The sequence below is a fragment of the Camelus dromedarius genome, chromosome 24 (assembly GCF_036321535.1).
Source record: "Camelus dromedarius isolate mCamDro1 chromosome 24, mCamDro1.pat, whole genome shotgun sequence".
Lineage (NCBI taxonomy): Eukaryota > Metazoa > Chordata > Mammalia > Artiodactyla > Camelidae > Camelus > Camelus dromedarius.
In genome coordinates, this window is record NC_087459.1 from 21,455,852 (window position 1) to 21,475,389 (window position 19,538).

Genomic DNA, 19,538 nt, shown 5'->3' on the forward strand with positions numbered 1-19,538 from the left:
TATTCTGTAAATGCTCTGAATGATAATAACATTTATGGAACCAGGTGTCAGACCCTATGTTAGGTGCCGAGATCAGATCTACTAGAGACCAGGTCTCATGGTCTCTCTCTCTTTCTCTCTAGTACCAGCATCTGCCCTCCCAAGCCCTGCTATGAATGAGGGTCCCCGCAGTGATGCAAATGAGTGTTGACTTTTTAAAATTAACAAAACAATGAGCCCTTGATGGGAAAGGTTTAGAACTTTGCAAGGCAAGGAGAAAGACTGGTTACTAAAGGTGTTTTGTTTTTTGTTTTTTGTTTTTTTTTTTTTACTAAGTGTGTGTTGATACCACACCCTGCTTTACTTGTCAATAAACTTTTCCTGAGGCAGGCTGGGACGACCCCAGGCTGGAATCCAGTGGAGGTCTCTAAAATGGCTGGGTGAACTGGGGCCTTTCAGTGTCTCAGTGATGGAATATCAGTGAGGTAATGATGCTTACCTCTCAGGGCTGCTGGGCAGCTTTGATGAAATGTGTATGAAGAGAAGAAATGAAGCAAAATTTTCTAACAAAATCACTTTATTTTACTCCAAATCTTCCCACTCCACCCATAGCTTCTGGAGAAGCAATTGTACAGTCTCTAGGGGACGCTGACCCCAATATCACTCTCAGTCCCCTGGGGGAAGACATGGGGAAGGAATACGGTAAAGAAATAAAGACAGGACACCTAAGGACATCGTGCTGGGCACAGAACAGGCTAAAGTTAGCAATAGAAAGAGACTTAAAAAACAAGGCACTGTTTTTCAAAGATATTCACTACAAGTTTATCCACAAAAATATTGTTTCTAGAGCTCAAGAATGAAAAGAATTCGTGTCCAAAATAGGAGATTGATTAAATAAATCTTTCAATATTCACACAAAGGACTAGTATGGCCTTTTAAAATATAAGGTAGATTCCAACGTACAGGTCTGGGATAATCTTCAAGATATTTTTAAAGTTTTTTTTTTTTAAATAGAGGTACTGGGATTGAACCCAGGACCTCATACTTACACTAAGCACGTGCTCTCTCACTGAGCTAGTCCCCAGCCCCAAGATTTATTATTAATAAGCAAGTGGAGATATCTTGTGTCCATGGATAGAAGACAATATTAATATTGTAAAGATACAGTTCTCTCCAGATTGATCTAAGAGTCAATGCAATGTTAATAAAACTTACGACAGGGGTTTTCATGAAACTCAACAAGCCAATTCAAAAAACATGGAGGGGAGGGTATAGCTCAGTGGTAGAATGCATGCTTAGCATGCATGAGATCCTGGGTTCAATCCCCAGGATCTCTGTTATAAACAAAAAAACCTAATAACTATCCCCCCCAAAAAAAAACCCAAAATTTAAATATGTGTGTGTATATATATATATAGAGAGAGACAGACAGACAGACAGAGACACAGAGAGAGAGAGAGGAGTAAAGGGCAAAGAACAGGTACAGGTGGATACTTCTAAAGAAGACAAAGAGAAGGGAGTTGCTCTACCAAAATTGTTTAAAAGCGATGGTAATTAAGACAAGATGGTGTTGGTAGCTATAGAAATTCACCAAAATCAACTCATGAATCTAAGAAATTCTGATAAACTACAGGGGTGGCATGGCAGATCTAAGGAGGAAAAATTCAATAAATAGAGCTGGGGAAAAAAGTCATCCCTACTGAAAACATTAAGTTAGATCATTGCCTCACCATGTACACAAAAATCAACTCCAGATATAAGGATTTAATTATCAAAGGCAAAGCTTTTAAAGTTTTACGAGAAAATACAAGGAAATTTCTTTCTGACCTTGGAGTAATAAGGACTCTCAAATAAAACATAAAAGCCTACTTATAAAAGAAAATATTAATAAAGGTATATTAAAATGAAAGGAAATGAAATTATAAGCTACACATTTGAAGAAGATATGTGCAAACACACATAACCATTCAAGGATATATATTAAGATTGTCTAAACACCTTCTATAAGCCAATAAAGGCCAGTAGAAAAATGGGTGAAAGACTTGAACATGCATTTCAAAGAAGAGGACACACGGCTAAAAAGCTCATGAAGAGATATTCAACATCATTTTAGGAAATACAAATCAAGACCATAGTGAGATACCAGTTTACATCCAGTCTATGGCAAGAATTAAAACACCAAGTATTGGAGAACAATAGGTCTTCTATACATTGCTGGTGGGAACATACATCCATACGACCATTTTGGAAAACAATGTCATTTTCTTGTGAACTTTAAAACCTAGTAGTTCCAATCTTGGGCAAATATCCAAGAACAAGCCTTGGACAAGCACTCCAGGAGACATGTACGTGAATATTCATAACAGCAGTGAACAATTGGCCAAAACCCAGAAAGAACCCGAAATTGCCCTTCAGCAGATAAATATATTGGGGCACCTTGACAAAATGAAATATTACACAAGAATGAAACTGGAATGAACCACCGCTACACAAAACAATACAAATGAATTTCATTAATATGACATTGAGTCTAAAAATAGAAAGGGAGAACCTGAGGACTAGCTACACAATGATATCCTTTTTTGAAAATTCAGGAAAAAATAAAACTAACCAATATATTGTTTAATCATCATATAGAGGACAAAACTATAAAACTAAAGCCAAGAAAACAATAAACTAAGTTCAAGCTAGTGGTTTCCTGGTTTGGGTGAGGCGAAGCCGCCTGAAGAGGATAAAGGTAGAGCCCATCAGAAGGTGTGAATTATTGTCAATATTATTGCAATATTAATAAGTAAATATATACATGAATGCATAAACAAATAAACACATAAAACAACAAGTAAACAAAGAAATAAAAGAAGAGGATGAACAGAAAATAACAATGTGTCAATTGATTTTAATTAAGATTGATTTTAATTAATCCAATTCTTAGTATCTAAAGAAAAAAGCATGTACCATATGCAATTTGTATAAAAAATAGTGGGGGAACTATTCATTATCTATGCATATAAAAATTTCATTTTAATAGAACAGCCTCTCACAGGGTAACTGGGGATTGGATGGGAGGGGAGGTCATGGATAGGAGACTTTCTTTTTACTGCATACCTTTGTGTAGTGTTTGGAATTTTTGTTTTCCCTTGTGCATAGAGTATCTTTTCAACAAGAGTTTGTGTCAAGATTTTAAAAATTAAAAATAAAGCCTTTTATTCAGTACAGTTGATGTTTCACAGCAGATGTTTTAAAAGCTCAGTAATTAGTGATACTGATGAGGGAGGGGCAAACAGGCACACTTTATATCCTGTTGGTGGCACAAGAAATTGGTACAGCACCTTTGGAGGGCAATATTTAGGAGCGTCAATGGGAATCTTAAACGCACATACTCTTTGACCCAGCATTTTTCTTTCACTGTAGGAATTTACCTTATAGATTTTCTTGTACAACTCAAGATATATACAAGATTGTTCATCACAGTATGGTACAAAGTTAGCTATACATCATGTCATATGCACACAATTGACTGGCAACTATTTCAAAATGAGATCAATCTGTGTGTATCGACCTGAAAAGATGTTCACATATATTAAGTGTAAAACAGCAAGATGTAGAAGAATATACACAATATAATGTCATTTGTAGATATCAAAGCCACATACTCATGGAAAACTTCAGAGGAAATGCAAGTAACTGTTAATGCTGGTTACTTCTGGGGAGTAGAATTAAGAAGGTGAAGGAAAGACATACTTTTTGGTTTATACTTCAAAATACTGGATTTTATGTTTGACAGAGCAAACATTTATTACGACTATTAAAAAACTATTTAAAAAGTTTAAAACACAATGTCAGTTGTATCTCAATAAAGCTGGGGGAAATTCATAAATTAAAAAGGAGCAATGTAGGATCACTGCGAAAAAAGTTTTTAAAGTAAATCAAGAAGAACAAAAAGAAGAAAAGATCACAGTTTTTGCCTTCTCATCATCAATAAAATTTTGTCTTCTTTTTTGTTTGCTTGTTTAGATTTAATTATCTTTATGAAATGGAATTGTATTATACATGTTCTTAGTTTTTTTTCACATTTATCATGTTAATAATATATACCTACAGCATCATTTGTTTCCAAAACCATAAATAATGGTACTTTTTTCTGATTATATAAGTGTGATTCACAAAGAAGGGATTTCTATAACTGTGTTGCTAAATAAGAAATGACAAGTTGTAGAACAATAGTATAGTATCCTCTCATCTTTGTTAAAAAAAAAGAACACGTGTGTGTGTGTGTGCGCGTGTGTGTGTGTGTGTGTGTGTGTAAAGCTCTGAAAAAACAGTTGATGAGAATAGTCATTAAACTGTTTAGAGTAGTTATGTGTGGGAGGTTGGATTGAGGTGGTTTGGATTTTTATAACAGTGCTTTTATAATAGTGATACATGCATGTGATCAAAAATTTTTTAAAAATTCAGACAAGCTTACAAAAATTGAAATTATCCCCAAATACTACCACCCGGAGATAATCCCAGTTAACATACTGGTGCACAATCTCATACTTCCTTCTCTGCCCACAAAAGGATATTCATCCTCTCAATTTATAAATTGTAATTATACAAAATACATCACTCTGCACCCTGCTCTTTTCAGTATATTCCATGTCAGTACCTCATTCTAGTGATTGCACATTATGCCATATAACAGCTATAACTGTAATTTAATCAAGCAATCCCTTGATGTTGAATTTTAAAAAATCTTTTAAATTGTAAAATATAACACACATTAGAACATATAAAACATATGTACTTCTTCAAGAGTAATTATAAGCAAACTTTTGTGTTACCTGTATCCTAGAAACATTTTAAAATTGTTTTTAAGTTAAAAAAAGAAAGTAAAACAAACACCTGTGTACCATCTCCTAGAATTAACAAACACACATTCTGTTTTTATGTGGTTATTTATTTATTTACAAGAAAACAAAATAGGATATATTTTATTCTATTCACCTTTTTTTAGAATCCAGTACTTTATGTTCACTCTTCTGTGAATACTTTAATGAACCAAACTCGGTATTGACCTCAGCCCAGTAGTTTCCTTTTGAGGTTTCAACGATCTTAGTGTTGGCCAGTGGGAGCCCCTTTGCCAAGGTTCTTGTGTGTTTCCAACAAGAATACATTAATCTTTGAAAACTTCCTTGCCTCCTGGCTCAACAAGATGTTCTAGGCTCACCTTGTACCCTTTAGCCCTAGACACAGACTGCCTTCTCTGTAACTAGCCCTAGTTCCTTTTAGAGATCATAATGTGGGTGCTAAGGTGCATTGTTGGGGCGCAGAATTGTTAAATAAAATGCAACTTTACAGATAAAGGCGAGGTCCTCTTTGTTCTGCAAGATGGTAATATTATCACTTTTACATTTTCCTGACTATTCATTGAGGGTGACCATCTTTTCAATATATGTTTTTGGCCATTTGAGTTCCCTTGTCTTCCAACTATTTCTTAATAGACTTGTCTATTTTTCTTTTGTTGAGCCTTTATGTCATGTCCCAAATTTTTTTGCTTTTATAAGCTATGTTGTGATGGACATCTTTGTCCATGCATATTTGCTCATTCTGACCGATTCCTTAAGTAAATTTCTAAAAGTGTAGTTTCTGGAGAAAGAATAGTTTTTAAATTTAATATTTTTTCTTTTTTAAAAGGTCTTTTAAAAATCCTAGTAAAAAAAATTGTGCATATTTACATTACCTCCCAGAGAGGAGAGAGGTATTCTAGTAGCTCACCACCCTCTCCCAAGCCTCCTGGGACCTCAATCACTGTAAAACTGACTTCCTGAGGCTCCTCTGGGAGGTCCCCCAGGAAGAGTTATTTACAAAGATCTGGCAACTTTACCCCCAGGTTCCCGTTCTACTTAAAAATTTCGTTCTCCATCACCTCTCACCTGAGCTACAGCAATTGCCTTCTAATCACACCCCTACAGTCCCTTCTCAAAACTGGCTTCTGCCCAAAGCCCTCCTGCTCCACTTAGAATTAAATCTAAACTCCTTAGCTTGGCCTTCAAAACTGTGCTAGATCCAAGTCTGACCCTCCTCTCCAGGCTCATCCTACTGTTCCCCCGTCCCCTGCAGCCTCCTGGGGCCTCCTGGTGGTTTCTTGTCAGAATAAGCTGGGCAGCCTCTTTGTACTTATTCACTTTGCTTAGAATGTTCTTCCTCCAAAGCATTCTGTCCAAATGTCACCACACCAGAGAGGCCTTACCAGATCACTTCATGCGCCTCTCCCCAACCCTACTGTTTCATAACTCATATTACCCATCATTTTTTTCTATGTGAATTTTTTGTTTGGGTTTTTTTTGGGGGGGTGGGTGGGTAATTTGGTTTGTTTATTTATTTTTAGAGGAGGTTCTGGCGATTGAACCTAGGACCTTGGGCATCCGAAGCATGCACTTTACCACTTGAGCTATACCCTCCCCCCGTCATTATTTTATACTTTACTTGCTTATATATATATTTTTGTCTTCCTCCATCAGGAATGTCAGCTCAAAAAAGCTAGAACGTTGATTTTTTTTACTGGCTTGTTTTTCCAGTATTATCTCCCTGGTGCCTAGAATAATGCCGAGCACTTCATAGACCTGGATTTGATAGACTGTGTTCCCCAGCAGTTAAGGGCACACATGTGAGTCAGGCTCTCTGGGTTCGAGTTCCTGCTCTGCTGCTTTCCAGCTATGTCACTTGGGACGAGTTACTTAACCATCTTTTGTTTTTACCATCTGTAAAATGGGGATGATAGTCTACTCAGTAGGGTCATGGTGAGAATTAAGTGAATTCATTTGTTTAAAAATACAGGTTGGTGCTTATTGGCTTAGTGTTTGTCACGGTTATAATTTTTGAGTGAATCTCATACATATGGGCCATTGCCATCATGCACACAACATCAACCAACCTCTATCCATTGACATTAAGTTTGTGCCTGTCACTCCCCCAGACAGCGGGTGTAGACAGGAACACTGAAGTGAACAAGACAGATGTGGCCCCTCTCTTGCCAGGAGCCTTAGAAACTTGAGTAGTTGTTCCCAGTGTTAAACCACAGAGGCAAAAAAAAAAAAAAAAAAAAAAAGGACACAGAACGTTACAGGAGATATAATGGAGTCTGAGGACCTGAGGAGGACTCTGGAGGCAGTTATGTGGCCCTGAATATTTGACTGGGACGAAAGGAAAGAGACCCACTCTCACGTGTGAGAAAGCCCAGAGTGCAGAAAAAGCCTGTCTGTGAAGTGACACGAGTGCGAAGCCCAGCGCGGCTGGAGTGTGGAGGCTGGGAGAGACTAGGCTGTAGAATTTGGCAAGGGCCACCATGCAGGGCTTTGCGGACCTCAGAAAGGAGTTTCATGATTCCCATGAAAAGACTTAGAGTGACTCCACCAGTTTTGCAGGTAGAAAAGTTTTCCCTGGCTGTCGTGCAGAGAAACCTTCAGGTCTCTGGTCAGCTACCACCTACCCAGAGAATAAAATGGTCTAAAATGGCATCTCCCTCCATCTCTGCCCGTCTCCACCTGCTTTACCACACTGTGAGTCCCTGACATTGTATCAGACTCTCTCATGCTTGTTCTCTGTTTACCTTTGTTGGAAAGGAAACACTGAAGGAGCTGTGACTTTAGGGAGGGGAGAGACCGGCCACAGGGAGACCACTAAGGAGGCTGGTGCAGATGGCCCAAGCTCTAGAATTTTCCCTTGCCAGGAGGGTTAGGAGCAGCTTTCCGGCTGGTAGAGAGCAGGAGGCTAGAAGACTTGACTCGGCTGGAAGCTTCATTTGCATATCACTTTACATAAGACTGAGAAAACAGCCATTGTCCATATCAAAGAATGGGGTGGGAAGGCAGTTAGAGATAATGGTAGTGGGGAGGGGGATTAAAGTCCCAGCAGTCCCAACAAGCCGGTTCTTGGTACTGTCACTGATTATAAGTCAAGGGCTAAGAATCTTTTGTGGGATTGGAGAGAAATGGATAGAATGGAGAAATATTTAAGATGTAAAAGACGTGGTGGCTGTCTGTGGGGCACAAGGGAAAAGGAAGGTGATACATCTTTCTTCCTAGTTTGAGCAACTGGGTGGATGGTGGTGCACCTCAAAGCAGATTTTGTGGATCAGATCATGAGTTCAGTTTTAGATGTATGAGTCAAGGTGCCTGGGATGCCTGCAGGAGGAATCCAGGAGTTAGTCAGATGGGAACCCAAGTTCCAAGCTGGGGATAGTCCTTTAGAGTAGTAGTTGGCTTAAGAGATGGTAACTGGAATGCACAGTGAAATTATGACAAATTACTAGAGCCTTAGAAATTAATGCCTTTTTCTTCTGAAATCTCTTTAGGCAATTTACCAGAAATGCTTACCATGCAAATACTTTCAGATTGCAACCTGGCTTTCCCACCTCACCTAGACGGTTCTATAACCTCCAGATACTTCGAGCAATGAAGTATCTGTGAATGAACTGTGAGGGAGGGGTCCTGAAGCTTCAGGCGTCATGAGCTTCTGGGTATCTGCCTCTGCCCTTGAGAATGTGTTGGATGGGAGAAGGCAATTGAGGGAAGAATGCTGAGGAACTCCTCCAATTGAATTGAGGTGTCCAGGAGAAGTGGCCTGTAAGGAAGACTAAGAAGGAGCGTCCAGGGAGGTGGGAGGTAGGAGGTAGGAGGAAACTGAGAAAGGCTAGCTCCACAGAACACAAGAGGAACGGATGTTTAGAGGACTGTTACCACTAGCAATCAACTGTCTTCCAAGTTGTGCTAATTCTACCTCTGCAGTCTCTCTCTCCATCTCCACTGCCATCTGCTGGCCAGTAGCCCCCATTACAACCAAGTAACTGCTCTGGCTTCACTAGTTCCAGACTTACAGCTATCTTTACAGCCATCCTATTTATCCTGTTAGATCACTCTTTGGAAACTGGAAGCTGAATCATGTCAATCTCTGCTCAACGACATTTTTTATGATTTATTTTTTTAACTGAAGTATATTCAGTTTACAATGTTGTGTCAATTTCTGGTGTGTAGCATAATGTTTCAGTCATACATGTACATACATGGATTCCTTGTCTTTTTTTTTTTCATTATAGATTACTACAAAATATTGAATATAGTTCCCTGTGCCATTCAGTAGGACCTTGTTGTTTAACTATTTTATATATACTAGTTAGTATCTGCAAGTCCCAGACTCCCAATTTATCCCTCTCCCTTGTAACCGTGTTTGTTTTCTTTGTCTGTGTGTCTGTTTCTATTTTGTAAATATGTTCATTTGTGTCATTTTTTAAAGATTCCATGTATAAGTGATATCATATGGTATTTGTCTTTCTCTTTCTAGCTTATTTCACTTAGTATGATGATCTCTAGGTCCATCCATATTGCTGCAAATGGCATTATTTCATTCTTTTTATGGCTGAGTAATATTCCATTATATATAATATATTATATATTAGTATATATATAAATACTACATCTTCTTTATCAATTTATCTGCTGGTGGACCTTCAGTTTGCTTCTGTGTCTTGGCTATTGTAAATAGTACTGCTATGAATACTGGAGTGCATGTTATCTTTTCCAATTAGAATTTTCATCTTTTCCAGATACATGCTCAGAAGTGGAATTGCTGGATCACATGGTAACTATAATTTTAGTTTTTGAAAGAACCTCCATACTGTTTTCCATATTGGCTAAGCCAATTTTCATTCCCACCAGCAGTGTAGGAGGCTTGCTTATTCTCCATACCCTCTCCAGCATTATTTGTGGACTTTTTGATGATGGCCATTCTGATTGGTATGCAGTGATAATTCATTGTAGTTTTGATTTACAGTTCTCTAATAATTAGCAAAGTTGAGCATCTTTTCACGTGCCTGTTGGCCATCTGGAAGTCTTCTTTGGGAAAATGTCTATTTAGATCTTCTGCCTTTTTTGCAGGGGGGGGCTGTTTTTTGATATTGAGCTGTATGAGCTCTTTGTGTATTTTGGAAATTAATCCCTTGTCAGTCACATTGTTTGCAAATATTTTCTCCCACTCTATATGTTGTCTTTCAAAGCAATTTTACAACAGCAACTCTATCCCCACTCTGCAGATGAGGAGAGTAAGGCTCAGAGAGGTGGATGACGTGCTCAAGGTTATGTTGCAAGGAATTAGCAGCACAAGGCTAGGTCCAACCCATTCAGGCTCTGGCCTGGCCTCATCTTCTGAGGGAGATGAAGGACAAGGGTCTAAAAAGGTGAGCATCATTCAATTTTTTGTAATTAAGATTTTGTTTCTTTAGAGCAGTTTTAGGTTCACAGCATTGAGGGAAAGGTACAGCAATTTCCTATATAGCCTCCCCCATTTTCAACATCCCCCATAAGAGTGGTACATTTGTTATAGCTGATGAACCTACATTGACACTTATTATCACCAAAGTCCCTGGTTTACATCATGACTCACTCTTGGTGTTGTACATTTTATGGTTTTGGACAAATGTATAATGACATGTAACCACAATTATAGTAACATACAGAGTATTTTCTGCCCTCAAAATCCTCTGTGCTCCTATTCGTACCATCTCCCCACCCCCAGTCCCCTGGCAACCACTGATCTTTTTACTGTCTCCATACTGTTGCCTTTTCTAGAAGGTCATATAGTTGAAATCATACAGTATTTGGTCTTTTCAGATTGGCTTTTTTTCAGTTAGTAATATGCATTTAAGATTCTCCCAAGTCTTTTCATGGCTTGATAGCTTATTTTTAGTGCTGAGTAATAGCCCATTGTCTGAAAGTACCAGAGCTTATTTATCCATTCATTTGCTGAAGGGTATTTTGCTTCCAAGTTCTGGCAATTATGAATAAAACTGCTCTAAACACCCAGATGCAGGTTTTGTGTGGACATAAACTTTCAACTCCTTTGGGAGTTTAACGGATGTGATTACTGGTTCGTATGGTAAGAGTATGTTTACATTTGTAAGAAACCACCAAATTGTCTTCCAAAGTGGCTGTACCATTTTGCATTCCCACCAGCAATTCATGAGCGTTCCCGTTGCTTCACATCCTTGTCAGCATTTGACGTCAGCATTCTAGATCTGGGGCATTCTAATAGATGTGAGGTGGTATCTCATTGTTGTTTTAATTCACAGTTCCCTGATGACATACGATGTGGATGGAGCATCTTTTTATATGCTTATTTGCCATGTGTATATCTTTTCTGGTAAGTTGTCTGTTAAGGTCTTTGGCCCATTTTTTTAATCGAGTTGTTTTCTTACTTTTGAGTTTTAAGAGTTCTTTGTATATTTTGTGTAACAGTCCTCTTTATCAGATGTGTCTTTTGCAAATATTTTCCCTCAGTCTGTGGCTTGTCTTCTCATTCCCTTGACATTGTCTTTCACAGAGCAGTTTTTCATTTCAATGAAGTCCAGCTTATCCTTTCTTTCATGTATCATGCTTTTGTTGTTACATCTAAAAAGTCATTAATGCCATAAACAAGGTGTTATCTTCTAGGTGTTTTATAGTTTTGTGCTTTGTATTTAGGTTTGTGATCCATTTTGAATTAATTTTTATGAAAGGTGTAAGATTTGTGTCTAGATTTATTTTTTTTTGCCTGTAGATGTCCAGTTGTGCCAGCATCATTTGTTGAAAAGACTATCGTTGTTCTATTGTATTGCATTTACTCCTTTGTCAAAGGTCAGTAGACTATATTTATGTGGATCTATTTCTTGGCTCTCTATTCTGTTCCACTCTTCTGTCTGTTCTTTTGCCAATACCACACTGTCTTGATTATTGCAGCTTTACAGTAAGACTTGAAGTCAGGTATTGTCAGTCTTTTAACTTTGTTCTCCTTCCATACTGTGTTGGGTCAATACTTCAACACTATTCTGGGTCTTTTGCCTCTCCATACAAGCTTTAGAATCTGCTTGTTGATATCCACAAAATAACTCGTTGGGATTTTGATCGGGATTCTACTGAATCTATAGATCAAGTTGGGAAGAACTGACATCTTGACAATATTGAGTCTTCACCATTCACTTTCATTTAACCAAAATTCCATTTGTCAAATGAAACAATCCTTCACAGGGTTGTTTGAAATGTTTTTCATTCATTATCTAGAGAGTACTGTGAGCCCTGTGACAATGTCCTTGCTCTCAGGAAGTTTATATTTAGTGGGAAGGGGGCAGAAAATAAACAAACATGCAAATAAATTAATAATTTCAGGTAAGTGCTGTGAAAAAAACGCATGTGGTAAGAGAGTGATAGGCAGTGAAGGGCTATTTAATGTCAGGGAACTTCTCTGAGGAGGCAACATTTGAACTAAGACCTTCGTGAAAAGGGAGAGGTGGCCATGATAAAAATTTTCAGACAGAGGGAACAACAGAGATGGAAACAGAAATGAACTTGATGGACAGTTTCGAGAAGGGCATGGTAGCTATAAATATAGTGAACAAGGGCTAAATGAAGTTTTAAAGAAATGTAGAGAGACATCATATCCTGTAGGACTATTTTATTTTTAAAATGTTACGTGTAAAACACATGTTGTGAGGTACATAAAGTGTACACATTTTAAGTACACTGTTCAGTGAATGTTGACATCTGTATACACCGTGGATGCAACCGCATCCAAATCAAGGTATACAAGAGGAGTCAGCAAACTTTTTTTGTAAAGTGCCAGTTAGAAAACAGTTTCATGCTCTGTGGCCTATGGCCTCTGTTCCAACTACTCAGCTCTGCTACTGTAGCAGGAAAGCAGCCATAGTTGCTATGTAAATGAACAGATATGGTTGGATTCCCTTAAATCTTTAGTTTTGGACAATGAAATTTGAATTACATGTAATTTTAACATATCACAAAATACTTTTCTTCTTTTGATTTTCCTCAACCATTTGAAAATGTAAAAACCATTCTTAGCTTGCCGGCTATACAAAAACAGGTGGTGGGCGTGACTTGCCCTTTGGGCCGTAGTTTACCAACTACGGTAGTTTACTGATATGACACATCTCTAGTATCCCTCTTGTGCCTCTTTCCAGTTAAAATTCTTCTCCCTCAATGGTTACTCTGATTTCTATCACCATCAATTAATTCTGCCTTATCTTGAACTTCATGTAATTAGAATCACAAGCATATACTCTTGTATCTGGCTTCTTCAGCACAATATAACATCTATCCTATGGGGATTTTAAGCCATGATACATAATTTTCATCTAAGAAGACTAGGATGCCATTTGGGGATCTTAAGTGAGAGCAACATGATCTGGTTTATACGAAATTGTCACTCTGATTGCCATGTGGAGAATGGAGTAAAGGGAAACAAGAGTGGAAATGGAAGGCCCAGTAGGAGTAATTCAAGCCAAGAGATGATGGTGGCTGGACCAGGGTTGTAGTCACGGAAATGGAAGACAGATTTTTGGATTTATCGTGATTTTGAGCTCACGTATCCAACACCAGTTATTTTTGTTTTTAATAGGGTGTTATGATACAAATAGCTCACACTAATAAGTTTCCTGAATTATCTGAGACTGGCACTGTGAATTGTCTTCTATAAACCATGTCCCTACCCTCAAGGGGTTAAGAATAGTTCTTGGGGTGGGGTGGACAGACCATGAGTTCAGATACAATGCAATCAGTGCTTTATGAAGTTCGGGAGGGTACGACGCCAGGAGGGGTATTAAACCAGCCCGAGGATGGTCAAGAAAGATCACCTGGGGCTTGTGGCTCTTGAGCTAAATTCTGAAGGAAAAATTGCTGAAAAAGGATGAAAAGGTATATGGAAAGGCCAAGAGATGTGAGATCTTTTGGGAGCTGAGGGTGGCTGGTTCTGTGATGAGGTATCAGAAATATGTAAACTTGGCCCGGAAAAAAGACCCTGAACTGGACCTAAATGGATGGGCATTTATCCACGTTTTCAATCAAACAATCCAACCCAGTTGCTTCTATCTAGGTGAGAAGCAAACTCAGCCTGTGACTGAATCTGACGTATCTGGGCCCACATTCCTGTAGGGAAACCACAGGAATAGTAGTTTGACCAGTAAATATTCCTTTTGAGAGACATATGGCCTCTTGTTCCTCACATTCCTCATCTGCCCCTCTTTGCTTTATTTACATTACCTTCCTGGTCCTTCTACGTTTTAGAGTTTTCAACCCCTCTAAGAAAAACAGGACTTCAACAACATAGAATCATCAACTCTTTGAATAGACGAGTGAAGAGCTAAACTGAGTGGATGAAGAACACCTTTATGAGAGCTTTATCAGGGCTTCCTAACCTGGCTCCTAGGGTGGGCTTTAGGTGGTAAATTTTGTGTGTGTGTATTCTTGTGACTTTGACTGCCTGGCTATGAACTTCGTCTTTGGGTTGTCACTGGTTATTCTATAAGCCTCAAAACATTTGTAAAATGGAGCACCGCTGGGATTAAGAGATAATCAATGCACAAAACGGCCTCAGTATAAGGTATCTGTTGTTATTATTATTATTCTGTCCCGATGTGAGGGTATCAGACTCTCAAAAGGGTTCTTAAACTAGAAGTTGGCGAACAGAGGGCATAAGCGCTTAGGAGCTATTGGGAATACCACCCTTGTGTAAAATGAAGCAGCTCTACATAAGAAGACTGCCTGGGAATCCAGAGACCCAGGCTCCAGTGATATCTTACTTGAAGTAGAAATTGCTTCAGCTCTCTGGGTGCGGGGGGTGTACTGGTCCGAGTTGGCAGCCGCAATGCAGCCCCAGCGGCAGGTTCAGTGGTGGAGGATAAAGACGCTCTGCCGCGGGACAAGCGCGCAGCCTCCAGGGAGACTACATTTCCCAGTTTGCCTTGCGTTTCAGGCAGCGCCCTACGCTAGCACGCGAGCCTCCCCGCTCCCCCAACCTCCAGTACTGTCTCTCGCGAGAGAACGGGCCGCGCCGGCGGTAACGATAGTGAGTTGTGGTGGTGGCGGTGGTGTTGGTGGTGGCGGCCGAGACGGCGGCGGCCATTTTGGTGAGGCCTCGGAAGCGGCGGCGGAGGTTCGCTGCGAGTAGCGTCTCCCATTTTTCCCACCCGCCGCCTGCATCTCCGTGGCGTGAGAGGAAGCAGTGGAAGCAAGGCGGTGGCAGTAGCCGTGGGCCCCAGGGGAATTTAAAGGCCGCGAAGGCGGCAGCCAAGAGGGGGCCCTCCCCCCTCCTCGGCGGGAGGGGGGGTGGTGCGCACGCCCCCGAGGACGCAGGTAAGGAGAGGGAGACAAGATGGCGGACGTCCCGCAGTTCCCCCTCCCCTGACTGGTGACTGCGCGCGCATCTTTCCGCCATCGCCTCCCCTCCCACCTTCCCGGGGTGCTGCGCGCGCACCTTCGGCCGGGGCCCCGGGGCCGGTGCGCGAGGCTGTCGGCGCGCGCCCATAGAGACAGGCTGAGGGGGACCAGGCCGGCCGGCACTGGACCCAGGCGCGTCTCCTCTCCCCTCCCGCCTGTCTGCGCACGCGTGCCTGAGCGAGCGAGCGAGCCCTGAGAGAACGGACCCAGGTGCGCTCCTGCCCGCCCACCAACCCCAGCCCCCCCCCCCAAGGGGCGCGCGGGAAGAGGAAGGGGGGCGTGGGACGAGTAGTCGGGGCGCGCGCCCACCGTATCCAGTCAGGAGCCAGGACCTGGCGGCACGAGCCCTCCCTTGTCTCAGCCTTTCGCGGTCTGCTGGGGTTGGGGGGAGCTCCCTAACGGGCAGGGATGAGAGGCTTTCCAGCCCTGCGACCCTTGTGTGCGAGGGTTTGGGTTCTGGCGGGAGCCCCCGGGCGGTGCGCGCAGCCGGCTCTCTCCGCCTCCAGGCGCGCACGCGCGGGCCCCTCCCCCAATCTGTCGCACACGTTGGGTGGGGTGGGAGTCCAGGAGGGGGCGGGGCTACCTTAGGGCTAGTGGCAACCTCGGGCAGAGGTCAGGGGTCACGCTGGGTCAGGCTGTTGGGACAGGTTGGGAGACAGTGATAAAGCGTGAGGTCAAGAGTTTAAGCTTCTCGGATTCTGGTTAGCTCGAGTCCAGTGAGTCTGTTGTGGAGGAGGGAGTTAATCAAAGGCTGCACCGTGGTTAAGGAATTTCCTTAAACACTGGGGAAACACTTCCGGGCCTTGTGTGGGTTTACTCTGCCTATTTCCGGGGTATAGTTCTTTGCTGTTCGGCCTTCCTCACATCTGACTGCTCCTCTAAAGCCTCCTGCTGTAGTTCTTGTTTGGGGAAGTGTCTCATGGTGCAGGTATACGAGTCGCAGGGCCCAGTCCTGAGGAAGGGTAGATTATCATATGTTCACACCTCACTGGAAAGGAGAGCAGGCAGCCAGCACCTTCTGAGCTTCTGAATGTGACAGCTTTTTTGGCTTTGTTATTTGCTCTCCATTCAGTGGTTGGAACCTTTTACACTTAAGCTTTTTAAACTTTTTTTTTTTTTTTGGCTTCACTTCTTTGCTTCTCCCCCTCCCAGCCAGAATCTCATGTCCCTAGGGAATTCTGTTTTTACAAAACATGATTTGCTTTTGTTTTTCCAAAATGTGAGCTTTTCCTACTATGATAATTTTATTCAGCCTTATAACTGATTTGGGTATATTTGAAAGCCTCAAAAGTTGGTGTGGAGAAGGTTTTGATGGGTATTGTTAAATGTGGATTGGTTCCTCACTGCTGTTTTCCTCCCCTACTTTTTGTTTTAGGCGTGATTCCCCTCAGTACGGCGGCACCGTGGAAGTACAGACTTTCACAGGGGGTGTGGTCTCAGCTCACACAGGTGAGGGCTCAGATACCATTTCTTGTTGATGTTAATGGGAGAGAAGTTTGAGATAATGATAGTGGTGCAACAGTGGAACTGGGACTATGGATACAAAGATCTGATCACCTCGGCTCTCTCAAGGAGAGCAGCATTTTTCCCGGGGTTTTGGCATCAGACTATCAAGATTTAAGACCTCCTTCTAGTTCTTTACTGTGTAACCTTATGCAGGTCATTTGGTCTCTTTGTGTTCTTAATTATTAACTTATGAAATAGAAGAAACATTAGAATATAAGCTCCATTTAGGTCAGTGGTCTTTTCTGCATGGCTCTTTCCTCAACATGTAGAGGGAACTAAATAAGCGTTTATTATGGTACAAAGAGGATCTGGTTTATAAGGTAGGTGTGAGGATTATAGAACACATCAAGTATGTACTCAGTAAAGTACCTGACACATAGTAGGTGCTCAAGAAATGTAAGCTATAATCATTATGTTTATGTATCTTTATTCTTTAATGTTATTCCTGATTTTTGAAAGATTCTTTAATCTTTCTAAACCCTATTTCTACTCTTTTTATCCTACCTTAGGTGCTCCAGAGGCCGGTGGACCTGAGCGGAGGCTGGGACGCCCTAGTGGGCCCCGGGCCCTGGAAGGCGGGTCCCGGTGGCCGGTGGCCCAGAATGAGGCCAGCTCCCAGCATGCCCTGCAGCCGGACGCCAGCCCCTCGGCCAGCAGCAGTGGTGACAACAACCCAGTCATTCTTCAGGCATCCAAAGAGGAGCCTGGGAGTGGGACCATGCAGAGCAGCCCCTCCCCTGCTCACCCTCAGCTCCCAATCTTGCAAACACAGGTTTGAAAGTGGGGAAGGTTCCTTCTCTGCTTTTACTTTGTGGGTTGCTGACTCTGAGGCAGAAGAAATGTGGCAGGTCTTGGCCATATTTTCATAAATACCTGGGTAGCTGAGTTTGGAGAATCTTTAATCTCATGTCAGGCCTGTTGGATACTAATATTCTGCTTGACATTAGTATATCGTTGATCTCTAAGAGTATGGAAACTCCTCATTGCCTGAAAAAGGTGGAATTAACCCGGGTTGGAAATGGAGTTTGGGACAAAAGCCTTCTAAGACTGTGTGCTTTGAGAATAGCTCAGTTTCTTTCAGAACTGGAACAAGATTAGCATGGATGGTGTGTAATGTTTATTTTCTCATACCAAGGGAGTGCAGGAGGTAGGAAAAGAAATCATGACTTTTGAAACTGGACAGACCTAGATTTGTGAACAGTAGACTTTTGGTGGTTATAGTAGGTTTGATATTTGTAATTCTGAGAAACAAGGGAATTCTGCGACATATAGTCTTTTGTCATTTAGCTGAGGTAGGAATTTGAATGGCATACTGTGAAGCTTGTGTGCCAGAGTGAATTTCATGAGTTCCCTTACGGTCCACATTTAAGTAGAACTTTGTTCTCTACTTTTTATTGCTTGTGCAGTACCTTGTAATAGGTGGGTGTTTAAGAACAGTGACCAATCCTTTCCTTTTCTTCCCGCTTTCAGTAAAGGAAACTACCAAGACTTTTTGTTTGTTTTTAATGGAAGTACTGGGGATTGAATCCAGGACCTTGTGCATGCTAAGCATGTACTCTGCCACTGAGCTATTCCTCCCTGCTAAGAATGGTGATGAACATAAAGAGGTTTAGGTGATCTTGGGCTTTTTTGATGTGATTTGGATTTGGTGGAGGCTTAAATTTACTTGCATAGATGAATCTGCCATACTGGCTGTGAAAAGGAAGGAAAAACGGAATTGTTTATATGAGTGAAATGATTGAGGTCCTGAAAGGATCATTAAAATTTTGAAGTCATACGCTATAGTAGTAGTCTTGAATTTGGGAACTATGTAAATGTCAGGCTACAATTCCTCTTGCATGCCAAGTGTTTACTGGAAACATGGCTTTGCCTCCTTGAGCACCTTATTAAAACTTATTAAATCCCAAGCGCTGTGTTTATAAAAATGAGGTTGATACCTTACTCCAGAATTTTTTCTTGTGAAGATTGAATGAAATAATATGCTTAAATCCCCTGGTAGAGTGCTGCTAAGAATTCATTTTATCTGTCATTTCCCCCTTTTCTAGATGGTGTCGGACGGCATGACAGGCAGCAATCCTGTGTCCCCTGCCTCATCCAGTTCCCCAGCCTCTAGTGGGGCAGGTGGCATCTCCCCGCAGCATATAGCTCAAGATTCCTCTTTGGATGGACCTCCAGGGCCCCCAGATGGTGCCACAGTGCCCCTGGAGGGGTTTAACCTACCCCAGGCTGCTGACCTGGCTAACAAGGGCCCAAAGTGGGAGAAGAGCCATGCTGAGATTGCAGAGCAAGCCAAACATGTACGTATTAGAAAGACCTGTGAGGCTTCTTGGGAGTCTTTTTCCCTGAACTCGTATGTCTCATGGGTATTTTATATTTCTTTCCTTATCATTGATTTAGAATATAGGCTCTGCCTTGGCTTACATGCTCTTGAACAAGTTGCTTGAACTCTGAGCCTCATTTTCTTTTCTGTAGAATAGGGATGGTGTAATAGTGTATTGACTGTTAAAAGGTTTAAATTAAAGGAGAAAATAGACATGAAAGTACTTTGTAAGCTATGAGGCTCTTAAGAGTTACTGGTGTCTACTTCTCATTTGCTACTTACAGTCTCTGTTACACTTACTAGAAGTGTGTTCCCTGGGCAAGCAACATCAGCATTATCTGGAAACTTATTAGAAATGCAAATTCTTTGTATCCTTTTTCTACCTACCCATTTAAAACTCTAGGGATGCGGCCCAGTGCTTTGTCTGAAAAAGCACTGCAGATGATTCTGATGCATGCTCAAATCTGAGAGCCATTGATCTAATAACTATGTCT

At 41.3% G+C, this 19,538-nt stretch overlaps 1 protein-coding gene across 4 annotated transcripts in view; it reads left to right on the plus strand.

The window, feature by feature from the left end:
• The first annotated feature begins 14,853 nt into the window (after positions 1–14,853).
• Positions 14,854–19,538, plus strand: part of SRCAP (Snf2 related CREBBP activator protein) — a 30,287-nt gene continuing 25,602 nt past the window's right edge. For 2 of the 4 annotated variants that reach the window (XM_031432881.2, XM_064478561.1), the window contains exons 1-4: positions 15,192–15,428; positions 16,594–16,667; positions 17,234–17,496; positions 18,770–19,021. In XM_031432881.2, coding sequence (XP_031288741.2) covers positions 17,443–17,496; positions 18,770–19,021 — 306 coding nt within the window. In that variant the 5' untranslated portion in view covers positions 15,192–15,428; positions 16,594–16,667; positions 17,234–17,442. Of the gene's footprint in view, positions 15,135–15,191; positions 15,429–16,593; positions 16,668–17,233; positions 17,497–18,769; positions 19,022–19,538 lie in introns of those variants that run through there. The other 2 variants (XM_031432883.2, XM_064478562.1) reach the window with 2 other exon arrangements.